The sequence below is a fragment of the Macaca thibetana genome, chromosome 1, assembly GCF_024542745.1.
Source record: "Macaca thibetana thibetana isolate TM-01 chromosome 1, ASM2454274v1, whole genome shotgun sequence".
NCBI classification, from domain to species: Eukaryota; Metazoa; Chordata; class Mammalia; order Primates; family Cercopithecidae; genus Macaca; species Macaca thibetana.
In genome coordinates this window covers 136,003,906-136,019,200 of record NC_065578.1, presented here as the reverse complement: position 1 = coordinate 136,019,200, position 15,295 = coordinate 136,003,906, and the positions used below count along the sequence as shown (strand labels likewise).

Sequence of the window (15,295 nt, the reverse complement as noted above, 5' to 3'; positions counted from 1 at the left end):
TGCCTACAGTCAATTAGCTGGAGCATTACTGGCTCAAGGAGATGAGAATGTCAGAGTGGACCTATTATGTGCAACCTGGTCAGCCACCCACGAAGAACCCACTTCAGAACACCTAGAAAGCAGTCCTTTCACCAAGGCATTAATAAATACACCAGTGAGAGGGCGCTAGCATCCTGGAGAAACACTATGGTAGGTGTCCCAGATGACAGTCTACAATGACAGTGGAAAATGCCAGAATGGAATTGCATTGCCTGATTTTATTAAAAATAACAGTATTCCAGATTGGCTATATTGTACCACCTGCTTTATTATAGCCTGATGCTTCCAAATCCTCATCCTTTCCCTTAAAATTAAAAATCACACTCATTTACTTTTAATGAATTCAATGAACATATGCTTAATAACATCTATTTGTGTTTCATTTAGAAATCTGAGGAAAACATCTGTGATTTGTAGACTTCCTACGCTCACCTTATTTGATTATGTATATACTAGAAAGTGTGGTGAAAGGAGAGGTTAGGGGAAAGAGGAGGATATATGAACCACAAAATGATTCCTTGTTCTCAACTCTAGATAGTATTAAAAGTTCAATTAAATTTCCAACAGTTCTATCAATACTTTCAGTCCTTCCTTCCTTCCTACATCTACATACATACACATTTATTATTATTTTAATATTACAAAGCTTATTTAAAATGATAGTTCTGTGGAGCATGATAACTTATTTACCCTTAGAAGTAAACACAGTTTTAATAAGACATAAAAAGTCTTCTAAGGAAAAAAGGAGAATAAACTTTTTTTTTTTTTTTTTTTTTTTTTTGAGACAAGAGTCTCACTCTGTAGCCCAGGCTGGAGTGCAGTGGCGTGATCTCAGCTCACTGCAACCTCCGCCTCTCAGGTTCCAGCGATTCTCTAGCCTCAGCCTCCCGAGTAGCTGGGATTACAGGCACGTGCCACTGTGCCTGGCTAATTTTTGTATTTTTAGTAGAGATGGGGTTTTACGATATTGGCCAGGCTGGTCTCGAACTCCTGACCTCAGGTGATCCGCCTGCCTTGGCCTCCCAAAGTGCTGGGATTACAGGCGTGGGCCACTGTGCCCAGGAAGGAATAAGTTTTTTGAAGACTGTATTGTTATATGACAAACAGGCTTATATCTACAGCAATTTGATGGATGCTACAGGATGTTAGCAATGAATGAAATTCCATGTGGATCAGGCTGGGTAATTATATATGATTGCTTTAAGGTGAACAAAGAATATAAGAAATGGTTGATCTTAAAAGTGTAATCTTAAAAATCTCCTACATAACATTATTGAAGATAAATTATAATTTAAATGACAAATTCAAGGAAAATAAACTAACCTCCATCTCCAAGCAAATGTGTCACTTCACTATTATCTATAGACAGATGTTAAATTTAGTTATGTTTAGGAAGCTTCCCTAACACAGAAGCTCTTTTTCCTGTTTCCTGTTAGCATTAAACAAGCTTAAGTCTCTTCCATATTAAAAATAAACAAATTCTCCCCATAGCCTGTGTTACAATTCATTTCCCAAATCCTTGTCTTCCCACTCACTGGTAAGCATCCTGAAACAGTTTCTGTAACCACTTTTTCATGGTTTAGTTGCTCTCCACCACACCAAAATCTGGCTTCTGCCTCCACCATCTCAAGAAAACAGCTCTCTCAAAACTCAACACTGGCCTGACTGTGATTACATCCAACCTGCTGGCCACTTTTGACAGTGTTGTCCACTCTTGCCCTCTTGACATGCTGTCTGGCTTTGACTTCAGGGATCCCATGCTCTACTAGTTTTTAGTTTACATTCCTGGCTTCTTTTCGGCTGCCTTTGTGACTCTTCTATCCTTCCTGTAAATACCAATGCTCCTCAGCATTCTGTCTTAGAGGTGCTGTCTCTTCCTCTCTACACATGCTGCCTGAGGTATCTCATCAATGACACTAGTTGGTTTTATTTATGTATTCAGGTGATGATCTCTGAATCTACATTTGAAGCTTTTGTGGCCTTCAAACTGCTGACTTGACATCTCCACAAAGACATCTTCCAAGCACTGCAAGTTCAATATGCCCAACTCAACAAGAGAGCTCAACACAAATTCCCACCACCCCTATCTACATCAATATACTCTACTTTCTCTTCTGATAGGTAAAACAAAACAAAACAAAACAAAACAAAAAAACAAAACAGATTGAGTAAGGCCAATCCCTTCATTATGAACATCCTGAAGTACTCAAGTACTTTTCTCTAGTACTTTCCTCTTCTCCTCTCTCTTCCAATCATCTATGAGACAATTTCTATCAGATTACAATCATGCTGTTATTTCTTCCATCTTAAAAAGAAAACCACATACACAAAAACAAAGAGCAAAATATCTTCTCTGAGATAATTTCTCCTCTAGCTATTACCTGATTTCACTGCTTGTTTGTGTGATAACTCCAAGTAACAATAGTTTTACTTCTATGTTCTGTCTCCAAGTGCTCTCCTTCCAGTCTCTTTTAATCCTACTGTGGGGTCTTTGCCTCTGCTTTTCCACTAAAATTGTTCTTATCAAAGTCACCAATGACCTTCATATTGCTAAACTCAAATGTCATTATTTAGTCCTTATCTCACTTGATTCAGAACTCATTTTATTTGACATGCTGACAGACTTTATGTGCTTTCTTCACTTGGTTTCCGCTGTTACAGTAGGCAGTCAGGCAGACATAAGCAGGACAGGAGGGACCCCCTGCCCCCACACCCCCAACCAGGAATGGCCACATCAGGTGATGGCCAGGTGATTGTTAAACTGTCTCTAAAATAATAATTGATCACACCTGGTGACAGGAAAAGACAGTCTCCCACTAGATAGAAACACCTGAAACGTGATCAGCAGCTTCCCAATAAGATTCAGGAGTTAGGCAAGTGGGCTCAAGCATATACACTAAGAGAAAAAATGGTGGAGTTTAAATGGTGGCATATGACCTTCTTCTAGGAGCACTAGACTGGCAAGGGAAGAATGCCTCAAGTGAGCACGTGTACAACTTCAGTAAACACACTGTGCATGCAGCCCCTCCCAAGTGCTGGCAGGTCACTGTGCATGCGGACAGCCCACCCCAAGGGAAGAATCAGAGAAGGGATGCAACTCCACAGAAGCATGCCAAGTCAAAGGTTAAACACCAAGTCAAAGGTGAAACCATGCACTTGAATCTCTCAAGTCACCCACTTGGCACAATTCCAAGTGTACTTTGCTTCCTTTTATTCCTGTTCTAAAGCTTTTTAACAAACTTTCACTCCTACTCTAAAACTTGCCTCGGTCTCTCCCTCTGTCTTATGCCCCTTGGTCTAATTCTTTATTCTGAGGAGGCAAGAACTGAGGTTGCTGCAAATGCATATGGATTTGCCGCTGCCAACATGAGGACACTAAATTTGCCTGTTATTCTCCTGTCATTCTCACTGCCCTTTCTCTATCCACTTTGCTGGTTCCTCCTCGTCTCTCAACTTCTAAAAATTGGAGTACCCCAAGGCTCAGTGCTAGGAAATTTTTTTCTATCTATACCCATTCACTAAGTGTTTTCATACGGTCTTAGAGCTTTAAATGCCATGAAAGTGATAATATTCTCAGGATTTTACCTCCCTCCCCCAAATCCAGGCTGGTCTATACATCAGCCTATTTGACATCTCCAACTGAATGTCTAATAAGCATCTCAACTGTAACTGCTTAAAATGAGCTCTTTCTGTTTATGAAAGAGTCTTGTTGGGGGAAAAATGTGCCCTTGATAATACTCCCAATCCCAAACTTGCCTCTCCTGTAGTCGTCCTTTCTAGTAATATATTCTTCCAACCACTTGGACCAAAAACCTTAGTATCATTCTTGAGTCTTCCTTTTTCTCCCTCATATCATATCTAGTCTACCAATACATTGCTATCTTTACCTTTAAAGATCATTAAAATTCAAACCCTTCTTATCCCTTTTGCCACTACCCTAGGCCAAAGCCACTGTCATCTGCTTGGATTACTTCAGTCGTCTTCTAAGTGGTCTCATTGCTTTTGCTCTTACCTAATTCAGACTACTCTTAACCTATTATTCAGAGTGATCCTGTTAAAACACAAATCAGTCGTCGCTTTTCTGCTCAGAATTCTACAATATGGTCATGTAATGCATAATGACATTTTGATCAACTATGGACTGCCATTAGTCCATAATGTATTAGTCCATAACTGTGTAAATTTTTCAACTTTATTATAATCTTATGGGAACACTATGTGGTATTGAAAAATTCCTATTACTTAGTGATACTGTAACTGTCTTAAAGTACTAACGTAAAGCATTACTCACGTGTATGTGGTGATGTCGGTGTAAACAAACCTGCGCTGCTGGCAGTATAAAAGTATAGCACATACAATTATGTATAGTACATAATACTTAATAATAAATGACTATGTTACTGGTTTATATATTTACTATATTATACTTCTTATCATTAGAGTATACAGCTTCTACTTAATATATATTTTTTAAAGTTAACTGCAAAACAGCCTCAGGCAGGTCCTTCAGGAAGTATTCCCGAAGAAGGCATTGTTGTTATAGGAAATGACAATTCCATGTGTGTAACTGTCCCTGAAGACCTTGTAGTTGTGACTGACCCAGAGCAACTTCCAGTCCTGTAAGCTTCATTTATGGTAAGTGCCTTATATAGGTGTACCCTTTTTTAAAAAAAAATCTTATATATAATCACATCACAATACCTTTCCCAGAAAATATCCCTGGTGTTAAGCGATGCATGACTGTAATTCCCTGCAATAGTTTTACTCAGAATAAGAAACTATGCATCCACTAAACATGACTTTCAAGGCTTTACATGATGTGGCCCCTGTTGCCTCTCTCACTTGTCTCTACTATTCTTCTCCCTTTATTCTACTTGAGGCACACTGGCCTCCTCACTATTTTGTAAAAAAACTTACTCTTCTCCATGTAGAATGCTCTTCTCATACATCTGTATAAATACCTTTTTTTAGTCTTTAACTGAGAAATCAACCACCTTCTCAGTATCGTTTTTCCTGGCCATCCTGTATTTATATAATTTAATCCTCCCCCGAATGCTTCATAGACCCTATTCCCTGTTAATTTTTTGTTCTTAGCATTTATCATTATCTGATACATTCTATGTTTTACTTATAGAAAGCTCTATGGGACAGGAATTTCTTTTCATTGTCATTGTCTTTTTGTACCAGTCCCTACAACAGTGTGTCACACATAGTAGATTAAAAAATATTACTGAATGAATAAATGCAACAAACTGAATCATCTCGGGCTTCCAATATAAGCTGAGAATGACAGCAACATATATTCAGTTTCCTGAAATCCAGAAAGCTGAGTATAACTGACAATTTCTTCTGCTCCCTCATTTCTCACAGCTGCTTATTATGTTCTCCAGGTTCTATCTTCTCAGTAGATGGATTCCATCCACTTCTCTCTATCTTCACTATCACCACCTGAGGCCCACACCTCATCTCTCCAACCTGGATTCGTACCTTCAGACTGTTCCTCCCACTTCACTCTCCACACAGTAGCAAGAGTGGTCATTCAAAAATGTAAATATAATCATGTCACCTTCCTTCAATGGCCTGAGGATAATGTGCAAATGCCTTGTACTCTGTTATGACTTTGCGTCTATTTTACTTTCCAGCTTTATTTCTCACCACTCCCATCTATTTATGTTTCAGTCATAGTAAACATCTTTCATTTTCTGAATGTGGCAAGTCCTCCTTTTCCTTTAGATCTTAGCACATCCTCCCTGGACACTCCTCCCTAGCTACTTCTTTCTCACTAATTATATCTCAGCTTCGAAGTTTATCATTTTTTTTTTCTTTTTCTTTCCTGGTAGAGATACGGTATTACTACGTTGCCTAGGCTGGGCTTGAACTTCTGGGCTCAAGTAAGCCTCCTGCCTCAGCCTCTTAAGTAACTCAGATTACAGGTATGTGTGTGTGTGCCATCATGCCGAGCTAGAAGTAATTTTGTTCAGAAAGCCTAGATGTACCAAAGTTATCTTTTGTGCCTTCCCTATATGTGCTCCTATAGTTATCATCCCATTCGCTTTTCTATCATGCTATATTATAATTTACTATTTGCCAATCCTGATTTTGGTCTCCTTTAGGTCTAAGATATGTTTATTGTCTATGTATCTCCAATACTTGACACAAAACAGGTACTCAATAAGTATTTACTGTATAGTAAATAATGTGATTCTTACCTTTCTCTCCTGGTTTTTTCCAATTTGTCTTTTAAAATCATAATTTCTTTGTTGAGAGCAAGTTGCTGACCTTCTGAATCATGCAGTTCTTTCTTAAGATTTTTTATTTCATTTGCATGTATTCCTTCTCTTTTAGATAATTCTTCTTCATAAAAGACACTTTTCTTTTCCAAATCAGTCTTTAGTTTGGTTATCTCTTGCTGATGTTCTATGCTGCATATTCCTGGTGAGTAACTAATTTGTTTTTGCTATAGAAGTAATAACTAAAGATTAGTGCATCTATAAGAATAATAAAATATTAAATAACTTCTTTCTGTAATATAAATGAGTATTCATGTAACTGCATTTTTGTACATCTTAACAAAAATAAAATTCTATATAAAGTCTACTAACTTTTTGTCTGCCATATATTGCAAATATTTTCCTCAGTTTACATTCCTTAATAGTCTGTCTTTGCTGCTACTTTTAAGTTTTCTTCACACACAGATTACATATTTAGTCAAATTTTTAGCCGGGACTTACATGATTTCTTGCTTTACATTTAAATTTCTAATTTATTTAGAATTATTGTTGGTATATAGAGTGAGAGAAAAATCTAACTGCATCCTAAATCTGATGAGGAACTGATAAAAAGTTTTAAGGACATCTGCGTCTTAAAAAAATTAAAATGGGCAAAGGAATGGTAGAGTAGAATGTACAAAAATAAAGACAGAAACCTTTTGCAACAGTCCTGTGAGAAATGGCAAAGGTCTAAACTAACATCTCCTTCATATCTACACTAGAAAAAAAAAAAAGGTAGGTCTCTTCACTTTCAGATATGATTAAGAAGGAGAAGAAATTGGGTTGAAGTCTACCTTTTTAGAAATAAGGCTGAAATATCCTCTCAGTAATAAGAAAGAAAAGAAAATGTAAAGTCCAAAGATTCTTCCAGGTACTGCCTAAAGGGTAAACAGAAACATACAGACTACAGATTATGACTGTAAGATTTCCTAAGCTTTGTAATTTTCCAAAGGTCATTAATTTGTTATATCTTATCTGTCTCCCCAGTTGCAATAAAACTTTTAAAACTAAAAGAACCTATGCACTTAAGTTTAGGGACAACAAAGAATCAAGATCTAGAGGTCAGTGTATTCTTTTTTGAAGTCAGTCATAAGGGCAATAAAACTGGTAAGCGTAGTTGACTTAAAGTAGAAGGAAAAATACCCTGACCCCTTCATATTTGAAGTATATAATTTAAAAAGAGCAAAGGAAGTGATGTGGGCCAGAGAAATAGCCCTGGTGTGTCCAGTGCAATATTAACCATTCATCGAAAAAATATTTTTCATGTGCCAGATCCAGATTGTCCAATGGTTTATTAGGCAGCCTAACATGCAAAAGTCTGCTTAACTTGAAAAGAACCAGAGCAAGGCAGATTCTTGCTCTTAAGCATCGCTATGAAAATGATATTAACCCATCTGTAAAAAAGAAAAACCTACCAAGAAATAATAGGTTTTACTGCAGGCACTGAAGATAATTTAATGTCAGCAAACTTATTAATAACTGTGTCATAAAATGAATTATTTTAATAGACTAAATTTTAAAATCCAAATGATAATCTCAGAATGTACCCCTACTAGCATTTTATAAAATCCAGTAATAATTCCAAATACTACCCTAAGTCCCACAATAAAACTATCACATAAAAAATAATACAGTAATTATTTTAATTTAAAAGTATCCATTTTGAGCTATCGAAATACTATTTATGGTGAGCCATTAGAGATACACTGAGTAAATTCAGAAACATCAACAAAAAGGATGTCTTCCATTATCACTCTTATGCAACATTCATTTCAGACCAACATGTAAAACAGTCTCTCTCACCAACATGTAAAATAGTTAAAAATATGAATATTGTAAAGAAAAATAACATCTTTATCATTTCTATTTAATTGTTCACCTAGAAAACACAAATAAATCTAGTGAAATGTGTTAGAATTGACAGAGTAAAGCAATAGCATATAAGATAAACACAAATCAATACTTCCAGATATTAAAATAAGCAATAAACAACAAAAATTTCATTGTTAACTGAAGAATAACAGTGAGAAATTTCTGATTTATATGAAAAAAACCTAAAAGTATTGAAACCAACTATTTAAAAGGGAAGATTAAATGGACATGTATTCAATATTTTTCATGTTATCTTCCACATAATTCTAATTAAAAGTTCTTTATAAATGTGGGGATAGAAGGGCACGGAGACATGTTTCTACTCCGTGGATAAGAATAAACTGGTAAAAATAAAAATGTCAAAGAAAATACCAAGGGGTGAGTGGGAAAATACACTTTTAAAATATTAAAACATACTATAACTCTTTACTAAAGTATCACTGTGACAGATCTGCTTCCCAAAATAATTTAATTCAATATATGAGACATCTTCAGTCACTAGGTAAGGTAATGATTAATAAATGAAATTGGAATCACCAGCTAGCAATAAAATAACAAAAATGAATCTCATGTCATACCATTTAGCAAAACAAACTCCAAACAGATTAAACAGTTAATTATTTTTAGACCCAACAAACATCCAAAAGAAAGCAGAATTAAATACTTATCAAAACTCTGAGAGGAGGACAAGCCAAGCTTTGAAGCGACAGAAGAAACACTGAGAAAAACCAACAAATCTTCTACAATTTTAAAAAGAAACAAGATAAAAATTAAGGGATACATGATAAACTGGTTACATGGTTGCTGAAAATACTTTAAAAAGTAAAATTTTTACTGTGCAGAGAGTTTTATGTATATGACAGTACCACATTGTTTTGATTACTGTAACTTTGCAATAAGTTCTGAAGTATGAATCCTCCAACTTTGTCCATTTTTTTATGATAGTTTTGGCTGTCCAGGTCCTTTGCAATTCCATATGAATTTGAGGATCAGCTTTTTATTTCTGCAAAAAAGACTCTGAATTTTGATAGGGACTGAGTTGAAGCTGTACATAACTTTAGGTACTGCATCTTAACAATATTAAATTCCCCTAGTCATAAACAAGAGATGTCTTTCAATTTATTTAGATTTTCTTTAATTCCTTTCCGCAATGTTTTGTCATTTTTAGTTGGTTAAATTTGTTTCAAGGTATTTTATTCTTTCAGACGCAATTGTTAAGTGGAATTGCTTTCTTAACATTCTTTGCAGATTGTTCGTTGCTGGCTTATAGAAACACAACTGATTGCTGTGTGTTGATCTTGCAGCCTGCAACTTGGGTGAATTTATTTTAAGTTCAAGTCTCAAGTACCTTTCTTTTTGAAACAGGTTCTCACTCTGTCACCCAGGCTGGAGTGCAGTGGCCTGATCATGGCTCACTATAGTCTCGACCTCCGAAGTCTCAGGTGATCCTCCTGCCTTGGCCCCCGGAGTAGCTGGGACTACAGGTGCCTTCTCAAAAAAGAGTTTGAGAAGGATTGGTGTTAATTTTTCTTTAAGTGTTTGGTTCAATTCATCAGTGAACTGGTGTGGTCCTGGACTCTTCTTTATCAGAAGGTTGACTGTCTTTTTTTAATAAGCCGCTGGAATGGGGTTGTGGAGTGCGTGAGGGTCCGTCAGAAGGTTTTTGATTACTGATTCAATGTCTTTACTTGTTACAGGTCTGCAGAGATTTTCTATTTTGCCATGAGTCATACTGGGTTATTTGTATCCTTCTAAGAATTTGTTCATTTCATCTAGTTATCTACTCTGTTGGCATACAGTTGTTCCTGTTATAATTCTTTTGTTTTCTGTTGGTAAGTAATAAAATTTTCCCTTATACTTCTGATTTTAGTGATTTGCAATGTCTCTCCCTCTTTAGCTCTTTTTATTGGGAAGGGGTCAGTCTAATTAAAGGTTTGCCAATTTTGTTGACTTCTAACCAACTAACTTTTCATTTTATTGATTCTATTATTTTCTAGTCTTTATTTTATTTAGCTGTGCCCTAATCTTTATTATTTCATTTCTTCTGCTATCTTTGGATTCAGTTTGCTCTTCTTTTTCTAGTACCTTAAGGTATAAAGTAAGGTTACTGATTTTTACTTTCTTCCCTTTTAGTCCTTCCTTTTAATACAGGCATTTATAGCTATAAATTTCTCTCTTCAGCACTGCCTTTATGGCATCCTGTAAGTTCTGGTGTATTGTATTTTCATTTTCATTCATGTATTTTCTAATTTCCCTGGTGATTTATTCTTTGACCTATGGTTGCTTAAGAGTGTGTTCACTAATTTCCACATATTTTTGAACACTCCAGGTTTTTTCTTTTCCTGTAATTGATTTCTAGCTCCATTTCATTGTAGTTGGAGATGATACCTTATACGACTTCAATCTTCTTCCATTTACTAAGATGTTTTTTGGCCTAACGTATGGTCTATCCTGAAGAATCTGCCATGTGTACTTTAAAAGAATGTACATTTTGCTGTTGTTGGGTGAAAAGTTCTATACATGGTTGTCCCTCAGTATCCATAGGGCACTGGTTCCAGGACCCTACTTGAATACCTAAAATCCATGGATGCTCAAGTCTCATATATAAAATGGTACAGTGTTTGCATACAACCTACACACATCCTCCCATAAACTTTAAATCACCTCTAGATTACAGTCACATATTGCTAAATGACAGGGATATGTTCTGAGAAATGCATCTCATTAGGTGATTTTGTCCTTGTGTGAACATAAATTGTACTTCCACAAACCTAGATGGCACAGTCTACTATACACCTAGGCTATAGGGTATAGCCTGTTGCTCCTAGGTTACAATCCTGTACAGTATGGTACTGTCCTGAATACCGCAGGGAACTGTAACACAATAGTAAATACTTGTGTCTCTAAATATAGAAAAGATACAGTAAAAATATGATATAAAAGACAAAAAATGATATGTTGCGTATAAATATGGCACAAAAGTATGGTATAAAAATAAAAACTGGTATGTCATGTAAAGTATTATGAACGGAGCTTACAGGACTGGAAGTTGGCATGGATGAGTTAGTGACTGGTGAGTGAACGTGAAGGCCTAGGACATTACTGTACACTACTGGAGACCTGATAAACACTTTATACTTAGGCTACACTATTTTTAACATTTTATTTATCCAATAATAAACTTGGCTTACTGCACCTTTATAAGCTATTTACTATTTTAAAACTTTCTGAACTCTTCTGTAGTAACACTTAAAACACAAACACATTGTACAGATGTACAAAAATGTATCTTTTTCTTTTTCTCTTTTTTTGTTTTTGAGACAGAGTCTCACTCTTGTTACCCAGGCTGGAGTGCAGTGGCACAATCTCAGCTTACTGCAATCTCCACCTCCCAGGTCCAGGCAAAGCTCATGCCTCAGCCACCAGAGTAGCTGGGATTACAGGCGTGTGCCACCACGCTCAGTTTATTTTTGTATTTTTAGTAGAGACGTGGTTTCACCATGTTGGCCAGGCTGGTCTTGAACTCCTGGCCTCAAGTGATCCACCTACCTCAGCCTCCCAAAGTGCTGGGATTACAGGCGTGAGCCACCGCACCCAGCTATCTTTCTTTATATCCATTTTCTATAAGTGTTTTTCATTGGTAAAATTTTTGTTTTACTTTTGAAACGTTTTTGTTAAAAATTAAGACACAAACACACACATTAATATAGGGTTTACACAGGTTCAAGATCATCAAGACATTACTAGGTGACAGGAATTTTTCCAACTCCGTTATAATCTTAAGGGACCATTGTTGTATATGCAGTCTGTGGCTGATTAAAACGTCACGATCTGTACTTACAATACCTAATGTGATATAAATGCCATATAAGCAGTTTTTACCTTTGGAATAATGACAGGAAAAATCATCTGTACCTGTTCAACACAAATGCACCCATCTAATTTTCTTCCTCCAAATATTTTTGATCCATGGTTGGTTGAATCCACGAATACAGAACTCATGGATATGAAGGGCTGACTCTGTATCTGTTAGGTCTAGTTGGTTATAGTGGTGTTCACGACCTCAATATCCTTATTGACCTTGTGTGTGTATGTTCTATTCATTATTGGAAGTGAGATATTGAAGTCTTTAACTCTTTTTGTAGGGCTATTTCTCTCTTTAAGTCTGTCAAAAGTATTCTCAATGAAGTGAAGATTCCTACTATCTTTAAAACAGCCAAAATATGTTTTAACCCTTTACTATGTGCCAGGTTCTGGCCTATACATGTTAAATGCATTAACTAGTAGGTGTTATATTATCTCAAATTTATAGACGACACAGAGATGTGTTTGGCAAGTAGGTAAACATGATACAGTTTCCAATGCAGTAATGTTTATTGTAGAAAAAAATAAAAAGCAAACTATTAGATAAAATATGTGAATGAAAGTTAGAAAACCTGAGTTTACATTGTACTCTATCACTTATGACTATAAAATATTTAACTCTTCTGACCCTCAATTTTCTCAAATAAAAATAATGCCTAAGATTCTAGTTTGTACTTTATTATTCTTACCACCCAAAGCTCCTAGAATAGTGCTGGAAACAAAGCAGGCCCTGACTGAAAAGTATCTGGGATGGTGATGTAATTACTTCTATATACTAATCCTGCTCTAGAGGTACAGGTGTATATAGAAGACACATCTCTACTTCATAAAGGTAACCAGGACTACGAATTCATGATGAACTAAACAAACTCCCAAAACAAAAACAAGAATAAAATCAAGAGTTTATATTTCCATTTATAGCAAAGGAATTTGACTTGCAACCACTGAAATTCAATTGTCAGAGAAAAAGTAAGTTCTGACCAATTCTACCACATGATTCATTCATTAACTTAACAGGTTTATTAAACAAGTATTAAATATATGGTCCTTTGCCAGGGCCAAATTAACAATATACCTGTCTGTATTTTCAATAAGCTAGGTCACAGTTTAGCTGGAAATATACAGATTTGCAAATAAATAATTACAATAAGAGCTAAGCTACAGGTATTAACAGAATTCCAAGAAGCAGTACAGGAGTATGTAGATTTTAAGGAGTATGATTCTTACATTTATGGATAATTGGACAGTAGACTAAGCATGGTCCTAAAAGAAGTAGGTGAAATGGGGCCTGACAGGTATAGCAGAGGAAACAGGATGGAAAAAGTTTGGAGTCAAAAAAGATAAAAGGCAGATACCACATTCAGACTATTATTTAGTATGGTAAAAATATCATGTCAATTTGATCTTAATTCACTCATTGTAATATACATGATACCATTATTACACTAACAGTTACTGAACACTTATAATGTGTCAGCTTACAAATGTACGTATGCACTCTTGACATGAAGTAGTTTTATAGATGAGAAAATTAAAATATAATGAGGTTAAACGTTGTTATGTTTTGCTTAAGACAGAGTTTCACTCTTGTTGTCCAGGTTGGAGTGCAATGGTGCAATCTAGGCTCACTGCAACCTCCACCTCCCGGGTTCAAGCAATTCTTCTGCCTTGGCCTCCTGAGTAGCTGGGATTACAGGCGTGCACCACCACGCATGGCTAATTTTGTATTTTTAGTAGAGATGGGGTTTCGTCATGTTAGTCAGGCTAGTCTCAAACTCCTGACCTGAGGTGATCCGCCCATCCCGGCCTCCCAAAATGCTGGGATTACAGACATGAGCCACTGTGCCCGGCCCCATAACGTTCTGTCCAATATTACATGTTACACAGCTAGTGACTGGTGAAGCAAGAAGTTAAGAATAGGTAGTCTGACTCCAGAACGGCTCAAGGATTTCCCTTGCAAAGCACCTTCTGCTGAGATAAGACTATGATCATTATCATCTTATCCTAACAAACACAAGTGTCTGCAAAGCTACCCCTGAGCTTCTCCTGAGTCGTTTATGAGATACAGAGAGGTTCTGGATATCTAACCATGACTCCCATGCAGATTACCAGTACATCTTGGGTAGGCAGGCAGTCCTTCATAAACATTCTAACTCCTTCCTGATAGATTCATGTTTCCCACTAAACATATCCTCCATTTTCTTCAGCATAATTAAGAAATCAGTATCAGCTTCCTACTGGTAAGAACGAGAATTATGAATACTAGGTTTGAAGAATGACTAGTTTTCACTGCACACCGAATACAGTGTATAAGCTAACACTCCTAACAAGCCTAAAGAGAAGAAAATTAATTAAGCTTCATAAATGTGAAGTCAAAAGATACCTTCAGTCCCTCCAATTCATTTTCCAGTTGCTTAGAATAGTGCTCACTTTGTTCACGTAGTTTCCTGTCTTTAGATGCTTCAGCAGCTAGAGCTTCTGTATGAACTTCCAGCTTTAAAACAGAATGAAAAAAGCAGATTTCATGGTTACAATCTTTTTCCAAACAAAACATTTATCCCAATGAGAATTTACCTTGTAACGGGAAGATAATTCAAATGTTTAAATCCATATTAAATAATATTAACAAACTATAAAAATAACTTTAAAAAATATTAAATAAAAAATTATATATGATATCACTAGTCTTAAAAAGTAGCTTTAATCACTACCCCATGGGCACTACAAAATTTGCCTGACTACTAACCTCTTTTTTGGCTCTTTCTGTTCTGCGCAGTTCTTGCCTTAAGCTTTCAACTTTTTGCATCACCAGGTCCACCTCTTCTTCCTTATCTCGGACATGGCGAGCAAGTTTCTGTTTTTGGGTGTGCAATTCTGTTAGCCGCTCATTGATCTCCATGAATTCCTGCATGGCCAGTTTCCTCTGACAGTGTGCGTCTTTCAGCTCTTTGGATTGGTTTTTTAATCGCTCACTAGCCTGGACTAGTTCCTACAGTTTTGTAAAAAGAATATAAGTTACCAATTCTGCAACCTAGAGACCAAATTTGGCCATCAGAATAGCTATTATTAAGTCAAGAAGAGCCAAAATTATTCACCTTAGGACAAATTAAAATAAATAAACTACTTCTGAACAGCATGGTGTCTTGACATAAATAAACTACTTCTTAACGGAATGGTGTCCTGATATGGTCTCAATTCCTTATGCTAATACAGTAAATGCACGGGAGCTGCTAATTTAACCTGATAGTACC

The 15,295-nt window shown here is 36.1% G+C and overlaps 2 protein-coding genes across 24 annotated transcripts in view; one reads left to right on the top strand and one right to left on the bottom strand.

The window, feature by feature from the left end:
• The window catches only part of SNAP47 (synaptosome associated protein 47), a 779,054-nt gene that overhangs the window by 7,205 nt on the left and 756,554 nt on the right, over positions 1 to 15,295 (top strand). The gene's annotated exons all lie outside the window — the stretch shown is intronic.
• The window catches only part of CDC42BPA (CDC42 binding protein kinase alpha), a 332,162-nt gene that overhangs the window by 117,772 nt on the left and 199,095 nt on the right, over positions 1 to 15,295 (bottom strand). For 21 of the 23 annotated variants that reach the window (XR_007719261.1, XM_050757123.1, XM_050757286.1 and 18 more), the window contains exons 13-15: positions 14,791 to 15,033; positions 14,428 to 14,538; positions 6,249 to 6,496 (exon numbers count right to left, since the gene is read on the bottom strand). Coding sequence is in view for 22 of the 23 variants with exons in the window: in XM_050757123.1 (XP_050613080.1) it covers positions 6,249 to 6,496; positions 14,428 to 14,538; positions 14,791 to 15,033 (602 nt within the window). In the remaining variant the exon portion in view is untranslated. The remainder of the gene's footprint in view (positions 1 to 6,248; positions 6,497 to 14,427; positions 14,539 to 14,790; positions 15,034 to 15,295) is intronic. The other 2 variants (XM_050757331.1, XM_050757236.1) reach the window with 1 other exon arrangement.